Raw genomic sequence first — 24,000 nt, forward strand, 5'->3', positions numbered from 1 at the left:
CAAGATCAGACATAACATTGTGCATAACCTGCCTGACTGGTATTATACCAAATTACATGTTCTAGAAAAATCAAGCAGTCCAAATTACTGTAATGTAACTTTTCCTTTCCTGTAGTGTTGTATATGTTGATTCATTATATATGTGTTAGCCATTTGGTATTATAGTAATAAAGTATAGGCTGTATCGTTGAATAAAATGACCCCTACATCCATTTCATAGAAATAATTCTCTATAGCGCCTTATACTTTATCACGTAATACAATGATATACATACAAATTCATACCACATCTGAAGAGACATTGTTTGCTCTGTAACAGCCATAGCTCCGACTGTGCACATTGGAATCACAGCCACTGTGCTTCTATGATAAGAGATTCTGAGATGAATAGGCATGGCAGTAGCTAGAAACTCCGTTATGGCTGTACTTCTATCCTAGAATGTATTTAAAGTAGTTTTTGTAACTAGTATTTACAAATATCAGATAACATAAGTGTACTGTATATCTCTGAATATAATACTATAACTACAAACACCAACAAAAATAGAATTAATCAAAAATAGAATTAATCAGTTTTCTTTGTAGTTTTCTTTGAAAGAGGGAGACAAAATATTGTATACAGTATACCAGTGTGACTTATATACTGATGTGAATCTGTGGCATTATGACCGTTTCCAATTTAAAAGATGAAAAAGAACAACTGGTTTCATTAAAAAAAGTTTCAAAAAAGGTTTATTTCAAATCAACTTTGTTTCCTTGCTTGAATTCATTGGTTTGTTCTTAACCATTTGTAGCATACACTCTCATAATCTTTGTGTACATCACGCAACAGGGATTCAACAGTGCAGTCTAAATTTCATATTTCACTTTAGCATGCTTAAAACCATACATTGAACAGATGTACTTTAAATTTAAAACATATTCTTTTGGCTTATACACAGGTGTGGCTTTTGCAGCAGCCAAATTACAAGCATTCATAAATGCTTAGTTATGTATACTTCATAAATGTTTATGAACTGTTTCACACCTTTCTGGGATCAATGTGCAATATAAACTAAACATTAATAATAGATAAAGCTAAAAACAGAAGAAGTTATTTGCATTAATAGTAATTATTTTATTGCTTTATTTGCTTAATTTAATTAAGTGACGTATAGTGCAAGCCAACGGACAGCACTGTATTGTAGCTACTGAAACCAGTGACAAGCGAGCAGAAAGCAGACTTAAGACTCTTAGCCTGGCAGTCTGAATATGAAGAGCAGTTACGACAATTAAAGACTCAGAGCAAGATCAGTGACTTTTTTGAACCAGCTCTGCCTCTGAACAACGCTGATTATGTACAGTATATATTTTGACCATTGTTGGGATATTATATTTTATTTGTATTATTGCATTTTTCGAGTTTTCATTTAATAGCGCAGGGATTTCCCAAACAGTAAACTCAATTTCAGCCAACCATGTTTTTCACTAATTCAGGCTCAAATCGGTCTCAAACTGCACAGATTAACAGGGTACTATATAAGTAGTAACCTAGTAAAAAGGGTTATCTAAAAACGTCAAATTCAAGTCATTAATATTATTAAAACTGGGTTTTAAAAACACTTTTAAAGATGTAACTGTAGTAATTATTTTCAAATGAGACCAAGTTGCATAAAACTATACATTTTTGTAGCTATATAACTTGGTTACTTTCTTAACAGGAAATGAGCTACATTTATAAACTGGTTAGTAAGCTTAATGTTAACCGGTAATAAACAAAACAAAAAAATCCCATTAAAATAAAGTGTGGCCAGTCTACAGAAATCACCAGCCAACTGTCTCTAAATATAAGCTAACACCAAACTATTTAAAATACAGCATTTTTGGAGATTTGCCAAGTTATTTATAAAATCTAGGCATACTGTATAACGTGATGTGTTTCTGGCCTTGAAATACATCCTCAATACATGTATAAATAATGAATTGTGAATTAATTTGAAGAACACTGGAAATGCACTGTTTTAAAAGACTGCTGTGTGGGCTTCAGCATTTGATTAGACCGATACTGAAACTGCAGTTGCTTGAAGGCATCACAAATTAAATCTATACATAAAAATAGCGGATTACATTTCTAATGAACTGAATCTTCTACATTATGTACAGACAAAAGGTGTTTGGTCAGCTGAACAGTTTTTCATTTGTCATATAGTAAATACAAAAACACATTTGCATGATATACAAAACAATTGCTTATTTTTATTTAAAAAAATGCCTTGTGCATGTTAATACTTTCATTGACTAGCTGCGAAATATCACCTTGAATTTGTACAACAATATTAAAAAGTTTCATACCAACAAAACAATCTTGTTGGTTACGGTTGAGCTCCAATTATTAGTCAAAAAAGCACCTGTGAATGCTTGGTCTCACATACCCTTGGAACAAGCGTGAATATTTACAATTACATAGCATGAATACAGACCAAGATGTTAGCCTTTAAAGTACAGATGTGTTAAACAAAATAGTTCCTTAGCTTGAAAGACATTCTTAAGGTTGAAGGTCCCTTTAGTTGCACGTCCAGTTGAAGTGGCTTTATGATACTACAATTTTATCAACTATATATTCAAGTTCTTCTTTAGGAATGTACACAAGGTAATATAGTACTTATGTGTATCGTCTTGTTGGGTGATAACAGAATACCTGAGATGCAAATTCATTTATGTGTCAGCATCTTCAGGATTGCGGCTTGGATGACGAGTGTGGTGTCTTCTGTTTCTGCTTTTCTTTATCTCCTGCATGTGTTTCCATTTGCCAGCTGACCCTCTGTGCTTTTGCCGTCTTCTCTCGCGGTGCCACTTTTGCTCACAGTAGTCATCTAGGGTGAAGGTTGGGCTACTTAGCAGCTGGAGATAATCTTTATATCTGTTGCGGGACTCCAGTGTACTCTCTCTGGCACGTCCCTCTTCATCTTCTGCCTTCGGTGTGTTCTCCATTTGCTCATTCTCAATGACCTTCAAATTGAGTTTCACGACTGTGTGGGTGAAGGTGTGCTCTTGGGCAGTGCAGAAATATGTCCCTGTATCCTTTTTGTGCAGCGTTCGGATCAGGAGGCCCAGCTCTGTCTTCATTACTCTTTCATCAGGCTTTATCTAAAACAAAAACACATGATGAATGCACAAGAGTGTTCAACACATAAAAAAGGGTCTTTGTTCCCAATACAACAATCTTAAATGACTTTAAAGTTTCAAAAAACAAAATGGCTTACATACTTTAAGACTACTACTGTCTTAAGAGGTGCTACTGAAAAATTAGTTGAGATGACTGTATGTTTTTTTGTTTGTTGTATTAAGATCCAACAGGTTGAATTTAAAGTTGCTTGCCCTAGAGATTAGGATTTGGTGGCAGAATACAGATTAATGTTTATGTCTCACTCATAGTTTGGGGGGACAGTTTGACAACCAATAACAGTATAGCGGTGACTTTTCACAGGCAAAAGAGGTATTCATTTGGTCACAAGCTAATGTTATTGCAGATATAGCTGTTCAAGCCAGGAATCTATGTGGAAACAAGCTATGCATTTACCATTTATTTACAATCTTTCTCTTCCTTGCTTTAGAGTTTTAATGAACAAGCAAATGAGAAACAAATTGTGCATGGCAACTGGACTAGCAGATTAAAGGAGCAGAGGCTAATGCTACAAACCAAATGCCTCTATATTAAGAAGGTATAAGACAGTTGATAAGACAGTGATGGCATCAGGTAAAGGGTCAGCACCTTCTGAACCATTTTTATGACCTGTTAGATAGCGCCCTCTTTACAAATGAATCACATGTCACGGTCCTGTCAGAGCTAAAACAATACAGCTGCCCAGCAGGAAAGAAGACGCTTCAAAGCATACTTCTGAGGTGAAAGATGGAACATACAGAAATTTAGTTGATAAAAAAAAAAAAAAATGTGCCCTGTAATTTTAAGTTATAGAATGAACCAAATCAGCACTAGTAAGTTTAACCACTTTCACCTTGAAAGTTAACAGGAAAGTTTGAAATTGTTTACTTTGAAATAGATTGTACATCTTATCCCAGACAAGAATGGTGTGATTTTTATTAACATTTTACATATTTACATGCCACTTCCTCAGCACTGCTAAAATTGACTGCTGGTAGTATTTACAGTGAACAAGTTTGAAGTTTCACCCATGGCTGCAACCTGTCAGGAACCAGCACTGTGGGTTGAAAAAACTTATGCAGGATATCTCAAGTTCTTGTTTTCCATCCCCAGGGTACAACCACTCTCCTCAGTTTCAGACTCTCAGCAGGACTGGAATGTATGGTACTAAACAGGGCTGACACACTAAGAGGCATAGTACTGAAATGTGCCAAGAGCATTACACATATTTTGAAAACATTCCAAAATACAGATATATAAACTACATGTAGTTACGCTGTAGTTGCCATTTATTAATATTTACTACTTATATTTAGCACAGAATTCTGAGATTATGAGTATAGAACAACATCATTTATAACAATATTTAACAATCTATATTTCTCTATCTTAAAATTTGGTTTTAAGCTCACATATTACATAATGTAACAAATGGGTCCAGTGAAGCTAAATGTAATGTTATTGTACCTATGTTTGGAAATATAGTATCCCATATAACTTTCAATTATCCACAGCTGATACAGTTCATTACTGTTACTTTTTCCCCGAAAATCACACCACAGAAAAAGGTCGCTCCTTCCTTTACATAAATCTTTAAAACATATTAGAGGTCTATAAAACTCCCAATAAACCCAGTAGGTTAAACATTTCACGTGCTGTTCGGAGCAAATATGTTGCTAATTATATGATATATGTTATCCATTTAATTGCTGGGAACTTGGGAGTTTCCAGTCATAACAGCTCTGACAGACTGGGGCACCATCTGCTGGACCGCAGGCAGTAGGAGACCAATGAAAAATAAATAAACGGTTAGGTCACAAAAAATGCAAAGGCTCTTGGGCCTGCTTTGATAGAATAAGTCTCCAAAACAACCTCATGACAAAAAAAAAGTTGAGAACTATACGATGGCTAGACATTTGGTTGTGTTTAATAAACAACTGATAATGATGAGAATAGTGCATGGACTGTTTGCATGCAATGCTTAACTGGCTATGTGAAGGGGTATATTGTGGTGTAGGGAACATCAAAATGATCCACTGACAACCTGAATTCCAGTCCAGATCCGGTCTCCTCCCATACGCTATTCAGAGGTTCAGAGCCAAGACCTGAAAGGTGACAGGCAGGAGACACCCAATTGAGTCAACTGCTTCCGATCCAGCCCAATGGTTTCCTCCCCTTTCCTTCCCTTAAGGAAAAGTGTCTGTGTTTCATAATCTGATTGTGCAGCAGTTATTCAGGGTGAAACACTGCCCAGAAGATGAGGAATGATTCTTTAAAGTTCCAATCAAGTACGGTCTCTTGGGTTTTCCCACACATGACTGGATTGTAAATGGGTGACTTGGGAATACTAAGTAGGATTTAGTAAGAATGTGTAATGTCAATACATATTTTTCTAGTGTTTTTATTGTGGCATACTTACATCTGTGTTCACTTAAAGAACATTGTAATCTTATACAATGTTTTTTTTTTTAATATAACAAAGCTAACAGTTTGCCTAAAGTGTTGTTAAAAGAGACAATTGTTTTCTTAGTTTGAAATATTATCAATGGAATGGGATTTATCATTTGTTACAAAGGCCATACCAATTTGCATATAATTACATTTGGAAACCATATATAACTAATCTTCAAATGTAGGTTTCTCCAAAATAACAACAACAATAATAATAATAATAATAATAATAATAATAATAATAATAATAATAATAATAATAATAATAATAATAAACCATTAAACACCCTAGTCCACTGTTGTCCAATATGTTAGCGATTTCTATCAGACTAACACTGGCCTAGACGTTTACTTGCTTGTGTTCACTGGAGGGAGTTTGCAGCTCAGCTTCCATGTTGTGTAGGACAATAGACAATGGGAACTGTGATTCCCATATGATATTTGCGTAATTTGAGAAGCTCTCAGGACGCCACTTTAGAGCTCCAGAAGTTTACATTTGGGCAATACCATGTCAAACTAGAAACTATAAAAAATAAAAACCTAGATGAACACTTATTTATGGGCATCCTCACAAAACCTAAAATAAACAGTGAAAAAATAACCCGAGTGATATACATTAAGAATTTATTTTTGAAAAAGCGTTAAAAAGATATGTACTGTACAATGTTATCCTGGTTGAAATCCCTGTGTTTAATTCAATATGACATGCCTCTAAATCACAGCAAGGCGCTTTGAAAGTTATAATCCCAATCGTAAACCATTCAGTTGCTATTAATTAATTTAACAATCAATAACACTGACAACCTTTGCCACTGTAAAAGGTTCAAAACCTTACACAAAGGAAACTGTTAAACCCAGGGGCTATTAATCATGAATGACTGCTAGCCCTCGAGTGCTCTACTACACCTTTTATGTCTGAGGAAGGGAAACGTTAATTAAAATATAGGAAGCAATACGATTTAAGACAGGTCATCATAAAAAAAAAAGAAGCAGGAGATTTTTTTCTCTTTCAATATAATAGTACAATAAGAAACAGGATAAGAAATAGTTCAGCAACCTTTTTAACAAAATAGATTATCAGCAAAACAGGATGATTATCTTGAACCAAAATGGATTACTGTGTTCAGAGTCTATATAGCCAGGCTTATTTTACATTAACCATGTATTTTAGATTGCCCCAATTAAAATGTTGCCTACTTAACAATAAGCATTGTATTTTAGTTTTTATAGAGTACTGTTTGTAAATCTCTAACATACCTTTTGGCGTCATTTGAAGTATCAGCACCTGTATTTATGTTTGCATGCCTGTATGAAAGTACTTAAACATGATAAATGCTATACCAGCAGGCACCTTTTTTCAAATTATTTTCTAGTTTTTTTTTAATATATATTACAGTCTGCTTCTGTTACCAGTCATTCATCAGGCTGTTGTTTCATTAAATGACACATGGGACAAAACTACATTCTACCTTTCAATACAGTACAGTAAAGTACAGCAAGCTGGGTACAATTAAACAAATAGTTAAAAGGAAGGTTTCATTAAAACTTTACCTAATGTGATTTGGACACTGTACCACAAATTAATGGTGCTGAATAAAAGCCTATGATGAGTTTAAATACTGAATTCAGCTATATAGATGCCCCTGAATTTTCCCATTTTCCATTTTTAATGGTAATACATTTCGTCTTGTGCATGCATAGAAACAACTGCCATTTGCTGTGAGAAAATTTGAAGGCCATAAAAGACCAAAAAAGTTAAATCATGGTCGCCCCAACAAAAATAAAATACTTTTGCTACTTTCCAGCACTACTTCACCAGGACGTTTACACAGCAGAATCTGCTATATCCCACTTGGAGGAGCAGCAAGATATATTTTTACCCCTTTAAATCATACCTCTTCCCGATGGTCGGACTCAGACCTCTGAAGAAACCATCTAGTATATGCCTGCTGAGATTTAGGAACACATTCTAGGAAGGTAGAGTTATATTCAACACCAAATATTAGCTTCTCTTCAGCAAGTTCATTGCTCATACCTAGGAAAAGAAATCATGTTCAGTAATTAAGGTAAATGCTTCTTTAAAAAGTAAGTAGCAGGATTCTGAAAAATATAATGCCACACGTCCCCCAGGTGTTGCTACAACTGTTTAAATAATTTTTTTTTTCTTTTCATTGTTAACATCCTGACAACTTTTTACACTTATAACTTTAAAATCTGTTTCAAAGCTCTTTACAAAATTCCTGCTCTAGTGCCCTGATAGTGTAAGGATTATTGCCCACTTTATGAAACAGGTGACACAGCAATAACGATCCCTGATGTGGTACGGAATAGAATCGCTTTCTGCAGTGATTTAGAGTGCACTAGAGCAAACATTTTGAAAATAGCTCTGCTCTAAAACAAACTTAAAGTTATAAGTGTAAAAAGTTACAGGTACATTATTTAAACAGTTGTAGCAACACGTGGGGACGTATTACGCTATATCTTTCCGGAATCCCGCTACTTACTCTTTAAGCATAACATCTGGGCAAGTAGGGGACACATACCGTGATATTAAGCTCCAGATATTAGAATACTATGGAATAATGAAAGAGCACCCAGATTTATTACACACTTTCACAAACATCAACAGTAAAGTGTTAACCCTTTCCAAGTCAGGGTTCACCATGTCAATGTTTTATAGTTTTACCATGACAAAACATGGTTATTATGCTTTAAACATGGTAAAAATATCAATTGTAAAATGGTATCGACTATGCGTACTCTGTAAAATATAAAATCTTCATCTATCAGTTTCAGTCATGATGCAGATCTGAAATATCATTGCCTGCATATTTCCACCCTAAACTTCCCTAAATAAAGATGCTGTCATCATGGTAACATGCAGGAGAGCCAGACTGGTTTGCACAAGCAGTTATAGAGCTTTTCACCTCATCTAACCTTGCAGATTAATTAAATCGAATGACTACTGTCCTGCATGCCTCTGCAGTATGCAAATATTTATTTTCTATCTTACTTTTCAGAACTACCTAAAGTACTTACTGTCCTCCAGATCCCAGCACTGGCTTGAAGGATCCCCGTGTTTTATATCTTGTCTTCTTGCTCTTCTGTAGAAGAAATATCAGACACGGCTATGTAGGTTTCATTCAGATACTCAGAAGCAATCTGGTTATTCCTTACCAGAATCATCATTTACATTTTTTTTTATTGTCTTGCAGACAAAAAATAACAAAATGCATGGAGTCTAAACTAAACTAATCAATGTGTTAGAGGGTAATCAAAGAGAAACATTTGAAATATAATTACTTTTGCCTTATACTTACGTTTTTTTTTCCCCCATAAAGTGAATGGGTGTCCATTCCATAAAGAACATATTTTTGGTTAATAGGTCTTTCAGATACATGGTTTCTTCAGGTATTCAAAATGTCAACATCTGAGGTCATAGTGTGTTTAATTTGTAATACATTGTTGAACAGTGAAATAGCTCTAATCTACAGTTGTATATTTTGGTACCCATTCTTTGACTAAACCACAATGCCGTATGTATAAAACAGACTGAAATGCCTGAAGATTATGACTATAGAAATCTGATAATGTAAATATAATCAAATGCAATCTAGATCTGTCATTTCTGAGCTGCTCCCATGGTAAGTATATCTTAACTTTTAATCTTATTGTTAACAATTTCTGAGCTGGCAGATACAAACAACATTCAGAAATCCAGCATACCGGCATATTTTCCCTGACACAGTTGCAGTCGCTTACTCTCAAAAGCTCATTAGGAATTCAACTGAAACCACAAACTTCAACAGTCCATCTCATAGTAATCCACCTTTGTATATTATTCCATGTCACCTCTTTCCAATAAGTTAAAATACAAATTGGTTACACTAAATAGAAGTGTATGTACTCATTTCAATTCTAAACTCCAAAGTACTTACTGCCCCATTCTATGTAAGAGTAATGAACTGGTAACTGAACCTGAAATCACGCATGGCAATGAGAAGCTGGCAGATTTCATTTCTGAAAGGAGGTTCTTTGGGTATACCTTTTTGAAGCTGGGATGTATCTTGAACAGGCATATCCATCCCAGGCGCAGTAGGGGTCTCTTGCTAGACAGCACTCAGCACAGACCTTCCCATAGATGTCACAGCGGTGTAGGGACAGCTGGACAAGACCATCCCTGGACCCGATAAATAACTGTTGCTGGAAATCAAAATACAATGCGGTATGCTGAATCTTATTGAGTTTCAATATACAGTACATAATGTACCTACTTATAGTTGGGGCTCTTTATTTTCAGTGCATATTTTTAAGTTCTTAAAATACTCTAATACATCACACAACTTTTAGAGTTACTTGTATGTATTTATTTTGAATTGAGTCCTTCATTGAAACATCATTAAACGCTATTAATTGTGCAACACATTGCTTCTTTGCTACTGTATGAGAATAATTTCTGTTTATTTTATATTATTATTTATTTATTTCTTAGCAGACGCCCTTATCCAGGGCGACTTACAATTATTACAAGATATCACATTATTTTTACTGGAGCAATCTAGGTAAAGTTCCTTGCTCAAGGGTACAGAAGCAGTGTTCCCCACCGGGGATTGAACCCACAACCCTCCGGTCAAGAGGCCAGAGCCCTAACCACTACTCCACTGACATGCGAATCACATCAAACACATGCATTTCTTGACTGCTGAAAGTGGTCCAGTCAGAGAAACTATAGTCTTGGATTGTCACCAATTTTAAGCTCATAGCCCTCTTCGTCCTTATTGTAATGTTACCAAAAAGGCAATGTAAACACAGAAGAAAATGAAAACAGTATTTTATTTTAAAACTAAAGTTAAGAACCTTTTCTTACATTCTATGTTAAAGACGTGTTAATTGAATAGTAACACAAAATGTGGCTATAATGTGTTTCATTCCTTAAAAACTGTTCAGCTGTGAAACAGCTACAGTACAATTGTATATTTTAGTAGCCATTTTGTTTCTCTTTGCTTTAACAAGGGTTTCAGTTTTTGGTGTTTATTTTTTCCCTTTTCGTAGTTTTTTTTTTTAGAAATGTTCATGATTTCTGTTATTATCTAAACTTACAGAATTTTAGTGTGTTGAGGCATTCTTTTTAAAGGGTAAACGTCGGTTTCATTAGTTTTTTTGCAGTGTTGTTTATCTTTATTTATGTTAAATCCTATAAGCAGACCCCTTACTTATAACACAGCATAACTATATTAACAACACTCAAGCATATATATATATATATATATATATATATATATATATATATATATATATATATATATACAGACGTGCTCAAATTTGTTGGTACCCTTACAGCTCATTGAAATAATGCTTCATTCCTCCTGAAAAGTGATGAAATTAAAAGCTATGTTATCATGTATACTTGCATGCCTTTGGTATGTCATAGAATAAAGCAAAGAAGCTGTGAAAAGAGATGAATTATTGCTTATTCTACAAAGATATTCTAAAATGGCCTGGACACATTTGTTGGTACCCCTTAGAAAAAGATAATAAATAATTGGATTATAGTGATATTTCAAACTAATTAGTTTCTTTAATTAGTATCACACATGTCTCCAATCTTGTAATCAGTCATTCAGCCTATTTAAATGGAGAAAAGTAGTCACTGTGCTGTTTGGTATCATTGTGTGCACCACACTGAACATGGACCAGAGAAAGCAAAGGAGAGAGTTGTCTGAGGAGATCAGAAAGAAAATAATAGACAAGAATGGTAAAGGTAAAGGCTACAAGACCATCTCCAAGCAGCTTGATGTTCCTGTGACAACAGTTGCAAATATTATTAAGAAGTTTAAGGTCCATGGAACTGTAGCCAACCTCCCTGGGCGCGGCCGCAAGAGGAAAATCGACCCCAGATTGAACAGAAGGATAGTGCGAATGGTAGAAAAAGAACCAAGGATAACTGCCAAAGAGATACAAGCTGAACTCCAAGGTGAAGGTACGTCAGTTTCTGATCGCACCATCCGTCGCTTTTTGAGCGAAAGTGGGCTCCATGGAAGAAGACCCAGGAGGACTCCACTTTTGAAAGAAAAACATAAAAAAGCCAGACTGGAATTTGCTAAAATGCATATTGACAAGCCACAATCCTTCTGGGAGAATGTCCTTTGGACAGATGAGTCAAAACTGGAGCTTTTTGGCAAGTCACATCAGCTCTATGTTCACAGACGAAAAAATGAAGCTTTCAAAGAAAAGAACACCATACCTACAGTGAAACATGGAGGAGGCTCAGTTATGTTTTGGGGCTGCTTTGCTGCGCCTGGCACAGGGTGCCTTGAATCTGTGCAGGGCACAATGAAATCTCAAGACTATCAAGGCATTCTGGAGCGAAACGTACTGCCCAGTGTCAGAAAGCTCTGTCTCAGTCGCAGGTCATGGGTCCTCCAACAGGATAATGACCCAAAACACACAGCTAAAAGCACCCAAGAATGGATAAGAACAAAACATTGGACTATTCTGAAGTGGCCTTCTATGAGTCCTGATCTGAATCCTATCGAACATCTATGGAAAGAGCTGAAACTTGCAGTCTGGAGAAGGCACCCATCAAACCTGAGACAGCTGGAGCAGTTTGCTCAGGAAGAGTGGGCCAAACTACCTGTTAACAGGTGCAGAAGTCTCATTGAGAGCTACAGAAAACGTTTGATTGCAGTGATTGCCTCTAAAGGTTGTGCAACAAAATATTAGGTTAGCGGTCCCATCATTTTTGTCCATGCCATTTTCACTTGTTTTATTATTTACAATAATATGTTGAATAAAAAATCAAAAGCAAAGTCTGATTTCTATTAAATATGGAATAAACAATGGTGGATGCCAATTACTTTTGTCAGTTTCAAGTTATTTCAGAGAAAATTGTGCATTCTTCGTTTTTTGTGGAGGGGTACCAACAAATTTGAGCACGTCTGTATATATATATATAGATCCATACAAGTTCTTATAATGTATGTAGCTATCGGAAATGTCATCGCAGCAGCTCTCTACCTCCACCTGGGCTTCCTACTCATTGTTTGGAGTGGTTCTGGGCTATCCAAGTAAGGACACAGGGATATTTCCTTCATGGAACCACTGGTTAATGATGTGCGCTGTGAGGCACAGAACACGGTTTGAAAGTGTTTGAAGTGGAACAGACAAAGGTCCATAAAACTAAACTGAGTTATCATCAAGTTTGTCTAAAGTAGGTGTGATGCTGGTCCAAGTCTATACATGCAACATGTTAAAATCAACATAAAATACCTGATGCCTTCTAAAGCACAACACAGCTAGAGGTCATGGCTCAGCACCTGGTTGTTACACTATCATGTATTTATTTGTATTTTTATAAAACAGCAATAATTACTCATACTATATTATATATATACTGTATATATATATATATATATATATATATATATATATATATATATATATTTAGTTTGCCTTTATCTGTTTGGAAACATCTCTCCATATTTAAAATGTCCAGTTCTTGATGGTTAAGAGTCCAGTGTGTTTTCACAGCAAGGGAAGTATACAAACACTAATATTCAGATGGTGTAGTTCTGAAGGTACAAATACCTTTTTCACCGGTAAAGTTTTCTATTATAATCTGAATTTCAGTACATTTTGTAAACAAATGAGCAAGTCCATTCACTAAAGTAATAGATGGCTTGCAGGTGGCATCTTGCCTTTAATAGTACTGAGGGTCCCACATGCCGTAGTTATGCTTGCCAGTGCTTCTGACCTTTAGGTGAACTTCTTTCCTACAAACTCCTACTATGAACTGCCCATTTCTTAGGTCACCCAGGGTGTGGGGCAACAGGACTGCACCTGGAGGTCTTTCAAAACAAGGTCCCCTGCAGTGCACTTTGACAGACTTGTGAGGACAGCGATTTCCCTAAGAGACTTCCCAGATGTGGCAACCTACCACTATACCATGCTGGAATAGTCTCAATTCTACATACCATACTATTAAGAAACTGGCCTTTGATACTAAACTATTGTTTAATGATGGCTTCAGCAGACACATAGGTCCATTAAGGAATTTCCATATGTGGATCAGGTCATTAAAACAAAATGTATATATATATATATATATATATATAGCAGTAAAACCTTCTAGCAAAATGCCTTACCTGTTTGGAAGACATTTCCATATTTAAAATGGGTGAAGGCGCCTAAATAAATACCACAGAAAAAAAAGAAATGGTTTAGAGGGCAAACAAACTTTGCTTTTAAATGTTCATGAATTCTGCATAAGTGACTTAACCATTACATACAAATCTTTTGACGCCTGTATAATTTAACATACTTGTGTAGTATCCACTCTCTGGAGATCTGTTTCTGAAATTGTCTTCGAATATGTTCCTCTAAAAAACAACCTGTTTATTTCTAATTTTGAAACATTAATAGATATTTATTCCAACAAAAAAGTGGAGCAAAAATTGTATATGTTTGAATTTAATTGCTGTATGTTACATAGGACAAGGACTTGAATTTAACAATGCCTTGTATGTGCACTTTTAACTTCATATTCAGTATAACATCATAATAATTTGACCCAATAGTTTGTCCTTTTTGTGAATTGAAAAAAATAAATATTTCATTTAAATCATATTAAATAACATAAATGCATGGCCAGATTATTTGAGGGAAGGTTTTTTTTGTATGTTTATTTAAACGAAATGAAATTCAGGTTGAACACCACAGGTGAAGAGGATATTGTCTAAAAGGTTATGTTGGGGAGTGGGTAATGGGAAATAAGTATCAGGTTCTAATAGGTCTTCCACAATATGTGCATCTTTCAATAGCTGCTCTGTAGTAATGCAAGGTGTTGACTAGTTGGGCTCTCGTGACCTAGCAAGAGTTGGCCTGGGAATATTTGTTCTGTAGTTAAGACAGGGCATTCATAGTTTAGCTCTTTTTGATCTGTCAACTGGTGGCGAGTGAGCTTCTAAATTTTTAATGTAAATGTCAGGGAGCACGTCTGGTTCAGGTAAAGAGATATAGATTTCTAGAAATCACAAGAACCTTGTTTTGCCATCTGCTAGCACTTGCTGCTAACTTCATTAGCCTTGTGAATAAGCCTCTTCTTGTTCGTGTCATTATCTCCTGAGACACAGTGTTCTGGTTTAAATTACTTTTTTTATACTGGCAAACCTAATCTTTCCAATCGATTTCCTGTTGTTTTACTGCTTACCTTGAACACCTGCAGCTCTTCAAGCACAACCTCTTCTGTTACCCAATTCTCCTTTGTTACGCTCACAACTTTTAAAACAGTACCCACATCTAAAGAAAGGCAGAATAAAGAATCATAAGTTTACTACTGAACTTACATTATGGTTCCTAAGACTTTAAATGAACATAGTTTCATTAAATAGTGTTGTCAAATTTAAAATCACATTCATTATTTTATAGTGGATTCAAACTGTATCAATTTCTCTAAAATTGTCTGTACATTAGCAGATTTGCAGGAGAATTGCCCCATCTACAGGCAATATATATATATATATATATATATATATATATTTTAGCTCAAAGAGCCATACACACACACACACACACACAAATACATACATACATACACACACACACACACACACACACACACACACACACACAGTCGACTCCACTTATTTGCATATTGGATAATTGCATAAATCGCTTAATTGCATAGCATGCCGCTGGTCCCGTTTTTTAGTGCATCATTTTCTATGATTGCATGATACGGTTAAACGGTTAAATGTATATCGGCTAAATGCATAATTTGCTTAATTGCATGAAGCTGCGCGGTCCCGAAGCCCATTGTTGTGCATTGCATTTTAATTTAGATAATTGCATAATGCAAACAACGTTCAAGTGTTTTAAAAAAAATAATAATAATTAAGTTTTTAAGCAATAGCAGTGACGTAGAGCGCATAGCAACGGCATGACAGCTGGAAAAGCAGGCAAGAAGGACACCGAAAATGGCAAAGCGGATCTGTTAACATATTCAAGGCTTCTCAAGTGTCCAGCTCTATGTTGAATATTACTCCCATCTGCTGCACAATCAACACATCTATTTCTATAATCTTTTATAATATGCTGTATTTCCCATGATGTCACTGCTTTCTTGAGGGGCATTTATTTTTTAGATATAGACTTTGCCAATTGTAGCATATTTGAAACTCAGATTCATACTGCTGAATATTTAGGTAAAACACAGATACATTGTGTTTAACTACATGCTAAGCATAAAATAGCACAACATAACATGATACTGCTGATACACACAAGTTAAAATATCCCCCATGTTACACTAAAAACTATAGTAACTCTCACCTGTGCCTAAGAACATAACATCATACTGTCCATCTTCTGCCCCAACACGATCTACTACAATCTGTGTAAGTTGGTAGTCCACATTTATTCTAGTGAACACAGGCTTTGCGGTCATGGGATAGACCGGTCGATACATCATAGGATGGTATTTTATGAAGCTGATGACATCATCAGGAAAATCCTTAGTTGTCTTTATCAATGGATCATAGGTTCTGCTTGGACACTGCAGATTGGAAGCAAATAATAATAATAATAATAATAATAATAATAATAATAATAATAATAATAAAATCAGTTCCAAATGATGCATATTAATACTTGATTCTTAATGCAGTTTGTAATATTTATTGTAAGTCTATAACTCCACTGAACAGAAACAATTGCAAAGTAGTATCTAAACTATGAGACTACACTAAACCAAAATGTGAATAACTGTTATTTAAGTAGTTATGCCTAACAAGCTTTAAAAAGAGAAACAGTTGCCAACAGCTTTTTTAACAAATGGATATATAAAACTAAAGTAAACATTGGTTTCTTGTATTTACTTTATCATCATATCCCAGTTTATTATCAATATATATAGATGGAGATGGTTGTAGAACTTATATATATAAATAAATCAATGTTTCCCTCTAGTGGTCACTGAGCAGCAAAAACATACACATGTGGAAAACAGTTCTAATTCATTCATTTGTTCATTCGTTCAAATAAAACATAATCTATACATTGTGATGACTGCTTAGCTGTTTATTTTTATTCTTAATATGTACACATTTCCCAATCCAATATATTTGTCTGTTTACAGCTGTTTACATTTAAATGTAAATTAAATATAACTTTGCTCACCAAATGCAATGTTTCCATTTTGATGACAGCATTTGTCAGTGAAAAATGAAGAGATTACACTTTACATTCCAGCAGACACTAAGTGCAGACCAAAAATTAGGCAAATATACTAATATAATGCATAGAATACACTTCACTTGTTATATTTTATAAGAATCTGCTAATGGTGTCAAGTATTAGATCTGTGTTTGTACTGTATGTAGTACATCATTTTGAAATATTGACCCAAGCAAACATGAAGACCCAGTGCAGTGCACGTTTTAAAATGTCATAAAAGTACTTTTTATTTGCTTCTATCTTTGCTAAGAACACCACAAGAGAAAACAACTATTTAATAAGTAATTATCGTCCCACCTTCATCGAACATGTTTTTATTACCCAGGTTGCACCTCATTTTCAATAAGGAAACATTGCGGATTGTCATCACCTCACGTTTCAGGCCTTTATAATATTTCAAGGATATATTACCAATACACTTTTTACCTAATGAAGCGAGTTATTTTTTTTGACACATTCATTATTTTCTTTAGACTCAACAGAATTGGGAAATCTTTCAGCGCTTTCCTTTTAAAGCTGTGATAAGCATCTAGTGCTGACAGCATCACTAATGTGCTACTCATACACTCTTACAACTAGCTGTGAAATGGTAACTTTAGAACACTTTGTAGCCATAATGGTTTCTGATAAATATATGTTACAGTATCAGGCCTGTAGATATTTTGCAGTTCGTACACTGCGGTTATTGAAATACTTACAGTTCCAGGACGCGGGTAGGGTATTTTCCCTTCATATTCTACCCATCGATGGTCTGGGCCTTCTTTATGAGCATACGGACCATTAAAGACAGCTCGTATATCAGCCATTCTGTACACACAGACTGCAGAACCTTTAAATATAGAACTGAAGAGGATCCGATTTAATACAAATATATTGTTAATATGGATAAAAAAAGCAGGTTGTTCCAATCGGACAGCAGCACATGGCAGGCCAGTTTTATTCCTTCTTAAATTTGAACTGTACTTGTTTTAGCATCAGTTATATTATACAATAAATTTACGATGGTTTGTACTATGCTTTCTATTCTGTACCACGCTTGCCTATGCTTTGTCATGCATCTCCTATGCTTTACTACACTTGCTATGTTTTTTTTTAATACAAGATCATTTAAAAAGGTATATAAACAGTCAAAGTAAAAGACATGAAGTATATGACGAATCTCTATATATAGTTGTGGAAACACTCATGCAGATGTGAGGTGCAACAGTAATAACACTGAGCGTGTGGCATGCAATTGAGGTGTTTAAAACAACTGCAGTTCATGGATGTAATGGTGAAGGACATGACAGTGACATAAAAGCACAAAACAAGTCACACCTTACTGTGAGAGTTCTACAAGAAAACTAAATGAAAAATCACTACAAGGAAATCCATGCTGTTTTTGTTTTTTTAATGTACTGGATTGGAAAGGCTGGATAACAGATAATACATCCTGTACCTTGTAGTAGTAAACACTCCATAGACAATGGGATTTCTTTCATCTTTTGTTGAAAGCAGGAACATGTCCTCTGCAAGTAAAACCAGTAAAGATAATGCATTGTATTCTAACTTTAAAAATGTAAAAGACATATGTTTGATCTTTAGCATTACTTACGCAATTCATCGAAATGTGTATCCACACCATCTGGCCCAGGAATGGAGCAAACCAGTCTGGCTTTAAGAAATGTTGTCCACTTGTTTGTCAAGCTCCTCAGACCCCCTACATCATTCTTGAATATTAAAAAATAATATAAATTCTGTTAAAAATATATTTCCATGAAGACATTCTAAAAGCTAATTTTATTTTGTTGTTGTCTTGGGTTAACACACACTTTTGGTGGAAAAAAACAACCTGTCAACTTACTTGGACATAGACTGAGAAAGCATGGTAAGAACTGTTTTTAATGCTATTTTGTAAATTGCCAAATACTGTATTACAGTGCTTTGTTTTTATACAGTACTGCACTTTTCTGCAGTCATTTTTACAGATTTTCTTTGTATAGTATATGTGCAACACTGTACTTCGGTGTTTTAGACACACTGCTGTATCTGAATTTGTTAATTTATAATGCACTGACATAAAGAAACTACAATGTACTGTAGCGTAATAACTCCCTCTGAGATATTGACAGATCTCTGGAACCAATTAAATCGGATATTGTAGGTGCTACTGTAATTATTAACAAGTAAAACATTACTGTGAAAGCACAAATACATCACACACCAAAAGAAAATAAATGTAGATAACGAATGTGTATGTATTTAAGCATGGGCATACATCAAACACTTCAATACCAAACACTGAACGGAACACATTTAAATAATATTCATTAATTATATTATTTCTCTTCAGCACTGTGGTATCAGATCTATCAAGCATACTGTGCTCTTTATTTTGTAAACAGCAGTCTTGGAACATGGAACACATATACAATATACTTCCTCAATAAAGCATATTACAGTGCATGTATGGTCAGTATATAAGACAGCCCCTTAAAGGTGGTGGATTAAGGTTTTAATGTAATAATAATTACTAACTATTACCAGAAGAGGGCGCCTAGTGCTCACTAAAGGCTTTTAAGTCTTTCTTATTTATGAATTACTCAGAATAAACTTTGACTAAGTCTGTGCATTTCAACTGACTATGTATTAAAACCACAGGAAAACTGCAAAATGACAGTGAAAATTTAACGTGGTAAACTTTTATAAGGGATGGTTCAAATCTAGTTAGAAATGAAATGAGTTTCTTAACAGCAGCATACAGTACATACTAAAGCTAATAATACCAAACTTTAGCGATAAATGATATAAAGCACCTACATAAAACTGAAAAGCACAAACCCACTGAAATTTAACATTTAAACTGTCTTGCACAATTTAAGTAGCTGTAGTTGCTGAACCTATGCCTGGTAATTTCTCAAACGTTTGTGGAAGAACCTTGAATAATGACCACCCACACAATGCCTTGCTTGAAGCCAGTGCCTTACCTTTCATGAGCAACCACGAACACAAAAAAAACGATAAAGCCAATCTACACATATATAGCAATGTATACATCCTTGTTTTAATGCTGACAGCACAAATGAAACAACCTGTTGTCTGCCAGAGAGCTGACACGTTATAATAAGACTCACAATGGTTACTGATTACTGCATAGGCTATCCAGGTTTCAACATGAATCATACCATTATAGTCTGGGCTGTGCATATTTTCAGTTTGTCTAGTTTAAAATGGCACACAACTTTTTTTCCCAGTTAAACAGCAGCCTGTGTTGGCTAAAAACTACATTCTTGCAAACATAACAAGTAGTTGCAAGAATGTATCCTGTATTCTTTTTGTCCACAAAAGATTTGGGACAGCTTTGAAAAATGTACTTAAAAGTTTTTTAAATAAAAATTGGGCATGTTGGATGTTGTAATTAATTTGATTTATGTGTCATGTTGGCAGGGCAGAGGTCCTGCACACTTCGAAATATGTGTTTTGTGGCTGGCAGCCATTTAGGCTCAGGTGCAGAGGAGCAGCCTGGGGCCAATATGGCCATCTTTGCACAGCAACATAGTATACATCAAGTTTGGTGTTTTGTTTAATTGTTTAACTAGAAAAGTATGATATGTTTTAATTGATTTATTAACTGCCAATTAACCTCTGGTCACATATGATATAAAGACAAAATAAATGTTTGTTTGGAGCAGATGGCAGAGAGATGGTTCAGTGAAAGCACACTTCCATAGCCTGGAGAGAGAGAGAGAGAGAGAGAGAGAGAGAGAGAGAGAGAGAGAGAGAGAGAGAGAGAGAGAGAGAGAGAGAGAGAGAGAGAGAGAGAGAGAGAGAGAGACCTTGACCTTGGGATGCTACGCCACAGTCATCAACAGACAGCTGTGAAATCCAGACTGTGTACCTCTTTCATCCAGATCCTTCCAATCAAACAAATAGATACACATCTAAATATGGAAGGCCAGACTTCACACAAGGACATACTGTATTTTCTATTTTTAATCTGACTTAATGCTAAATACACTGTATACTTATTTATTGAAGAACACATAACCTTACAGTTTACATTCTGAAAATAGAAGATCCGCCTGTCATTTAAGCTGAAGTGAACCTTACATAGGAAGCTATAAACAGGGCGAGACACGAACAGCCCATCCTGACATATAACCCAAAAAGTAAACTAAAACAGACTGATGTCTTGTTAGTACAGAATGGAAAGGGAGACTAAGGGCTGGGGATGTTTTCTGTCCTAGAAGATGCATTTAGGAAGGAACACATTTTATTTTATTAATAATTTCATGTGTATAAACAAATGAGGAATATTAGAAATGATTAAAAAAAATAAAAGGCACATAAATGGCACATGTACTAAAAGGGGTTTGGAAAAATAGCCACTGAGAGTGGTTTAAGACAGTGATCATACTGGATTGAAGATACATATCTTAAACCTGGGGTCTTACCTTGCACACTCGAGCTACTCTTGAAAAGACAGTTTTGTCAAAGACGCTGCCCTCTCTAGAAGTTTCTCGAAAGAAGAAGTAGATCTTATCATCATCAGGATTGTAGGTGTCTGGAATAGGATGCGCTGCAATAAACTTAGCCTCTGAAATACAATAAATAATAATACATTTATCATAACAAGAACTAGCCATACTTTCTTGTAGGGTAGACATTTCAAGTTATAGCATAGGCATCAAATACTAGTAGTTACCACAACTGAGTATAGAGGGTGCTGCTTCTGAATTACAAGATGTGATATATATAACTAAGATACACTGGCTGTGGCTATTATTTACTTGTGGCAACATCTGATATCAGCTGCTCATTTGCTGCTACGTATAGTGCCAGTAGCAAAATTCAAGGTTCCGAGGGCATTCTAAATAGAATGCAGAAATGTCAACATTCCATAGCCTGGATTGACGAGTATAGATTTGAAGAGACACTTTTGTAAATTAAACTTCATTCTCAACTGTTTGTTTTTTTTTTGTTTTTTTTTTGCACGGTTAAAAGATTTAACTTCAATATGCTTACACAGGAAACAAAATTACTTTGGTGAGATGTTAATAAATGCAGCCCCTTCAGATCTGGTGTGAATGAGTTGCACAATATAAAACATACTGGATATAAGGACTACATTATTATTTTAGGTAAATGATTTAGGAATAAATACTTGAAATGTGCAGTATTCACAAAAGAGTAAGTATGCTACTGGACCTGACATCATCCATCATTATTTCCTACCATGGAAGATAAAAATCAGTGTCTATGAAAAGGATATTCAATCATGTTCTGGAACATGTACCAGCCCAGGGGATCATTTGGAAGCAAGTATAAGTGATCTGATAAATTAAAAATGGTTGCTGTTATTAATAATGTTTGAGAGATGATCGCAAATGTTCTATTACAAATAAAACAAATACAAAATAATGAGTAGGGGGAAAAATGCTTAAAACTTGGCATTCTGTGGCATTTGGAAAGCATGTGTAAACATTTGATGCATACAGAGGTTATGCAGAACATTAGTGGCGAGCCTATTGGTTGTAAAAAATAAAACACAGAACGAGACCGGCTTTGAGTCACGCAACTACAGGATTATAAACTATGGAAAAAGAGCAGACACAAGGATATGTGTTCTCTTTCATCCTATTTGGTCTTATGTGAAGAACTAAATCAAGCTTTGTTAAAATGAAAACAATGTGGACCTCCTGGGTCATTGGGAGGGTCATACAGTACTCTGGTTGTTTACACTATCAGATGAACATTTGAGATCAACTGCAGAACAAAGTATAGAGCTTAAACTAGGTAGAGAGACACTTACAATGCCTGAGTGTATGATCAACCGACCTAGGCTTTAAAGCAAAAACAACACATACTTCAGTGATTAAAGTCAAAAGGATCATGTTAATGCCCTTCATCAGTGGTATGGATGGGAAACTGGAATTGAACCAACAACCAGTAACAGGAGAGCAGAGGAGGGAGCTTTACATTCACACATTAAAACATATTATTAACCTTATTATTATTATTATTATTTTTTTGTGAGTGACTAATATAGTCTTTCCAATTTACCATCGATCCAATAGTGTTCAGAAATATCAGTTCTTAAGTAATGTCGATCATGCGGTGGTCCCAGAGAACGAGTGAACGCTGTATCCTTGCCAAGAAAATCTGATGCTGTCCCAGCATACAGGTACTCATCTGTAAACATGAAAACAAGCAGAGGTTTAATTGAGCAAGGAAAAAGAACAGGGTGTGCAATGAGAGAAGTAACAGCTTTGGTCTCAGATATAAACTGAGAAGACTTGGCAGTGTCCACGAAATGCAGTTAAACTAGAATCCATGTAACAGCTGTTCTCCTTTTTATTCACGTGTGCATGATTTGTTGTCTCACAATTAGGGGTATTTTAATTAGTTTGGTAAGCAAAGGCTGCGATTAACACTAGCAGTATCCTTACCGTCAGTGTTCAGTTGTAGGCAGTCATATTTTTTTTAGCCATTGCTTAAGTCATTCCAGCTAAAATCTCTCTGAGCAAGGGCTTCAGAAACATAAACATTGATATGGACAATGTTACTGGAGGAGGTGAGACCTTAATCACAAAAAGCCTTGCTTGAGCAGGTCTTACTCATATTCATCAATTACAAAGCCAAACCCATGCGTTTAAGATACCTGAACTTGAGTGACAGCCCTGCATTTGGCTTCAAACAAGTGTTCAGATGATGATAGCTATACATTATAAAAGTGTCAGATCCTTGTCATCAGTAAACATTGGAAAATGGGTTTTCATTTGTCAATGAAGAAGCAACTAACACTGAGACTAATAGTGGGGTCACTAAACTATACCAGAGCTGTAACAGATGAGTGGCTATAGTACCTGTGGTTCTGCTATTCCTAATAGCATTAGAGTGCATAATACTTAACATTGGCACACATAAATACTATTTTATATTGCACAGTTTTGCCCTGATAAGCAATACACATATCAAAGCATTACAATGCAGATGTACTGTACTGTATATGATTACCTTATACAAATGTGAATAGTATCCATGACAACCTACTGGTTAGAAACAGCAAAAGGATAATGATCCACAGTATTATTTTGTCTGCACAGAAAAACAGCCACTTAAACCTGAAGTAAAAGACCTTGGGGAAAAAAAAAACAAAAAACTTTGTATAGTATATTACTGCTGCAGTTTCTTTT

The 24,000-nt window shown here is 35.2% G+C and overlaps 1 protein-coding gene across 1 annotated transcript in view; it reads right to left on the reverse strand.

Annotated features, from left to right (window-relative positions):
* Nucleotides 1–704: 704 nt before the first annotated feature.
* The window catches only part of LOC117414774 (semaphorin-3D-like), a 49,739-nt gene continuing 26,443 nt past the window's right edge, over nucleotides 705–24,000 (reverse strand). The window contains exons 7-18 of the mRNA XM_034024570.3: nucleotides 22,868–22,996; nucleotides 21,259–21,401; nucleotides 18,420–18,534; nucleotides 18,264–18,333; nucleotides 17,524–17,668; nucleotides 15,923–16,145; nucleotides 14,802–14,890; nucleotides 13,738–13,779; nucleotides 9,639–9,796; nucleotides 8,633–8,697; nucleotides 7,489–7,628; nucleotides 705–3,126 (exon numbers count right to left, since the gene is read on the reverse strand). Of these exons, the coding sequence (XP_033880461.2) occupies nucleotides 2,695–3,126; nucleotides 7,489–7,628; nucleotides 8,633–8,697; nucleotides 9,639–9,796; nucleotides 13,738–13,779; nucleotides 14,802–14,890; nucleotides 15,923–16,145; nucleotides 17,524–17,668; nucleotides 18,264–18,333; nucleotides 18,420–18,534; nucleotides 21,259–21,401; nucleotides 22,868–22,996 (1,751 nt within the window). The 3' untranslated portion in view covers nucleotides 705–2,694. The remainder of the gene's footprint in view (nucleotides 3,127–7,488; nucleotides 7,629–8,632; nucleotides 8,698–9,638; nucleotides 9,797–13,737; nucleotides 13,780–14,801; nucleotides 14,891–15,922; nucleotides 16,146–17,523; nucleotides 17,669–18,263; nucleotides 18,334–18,419; nucleotides 18,535–21,258; nucleotides 21,402–22,867; nucleotides 22,997–24,000) is intronic.

This window comes from Acipenser ruthenus, chromosome 7 (genome assembly GCF_902713425.1).
Source record: "Acipenser ruthenus chromosome 7, fAciRut3.2 maternal haplotype, whole genome shotgun sequence".
NCBI lineage: Eukaryota > Metazoa > Chordata > Actinopteri > Acipenseriformes > Acipenseridae > Acipenser > Acipenser ruthenus.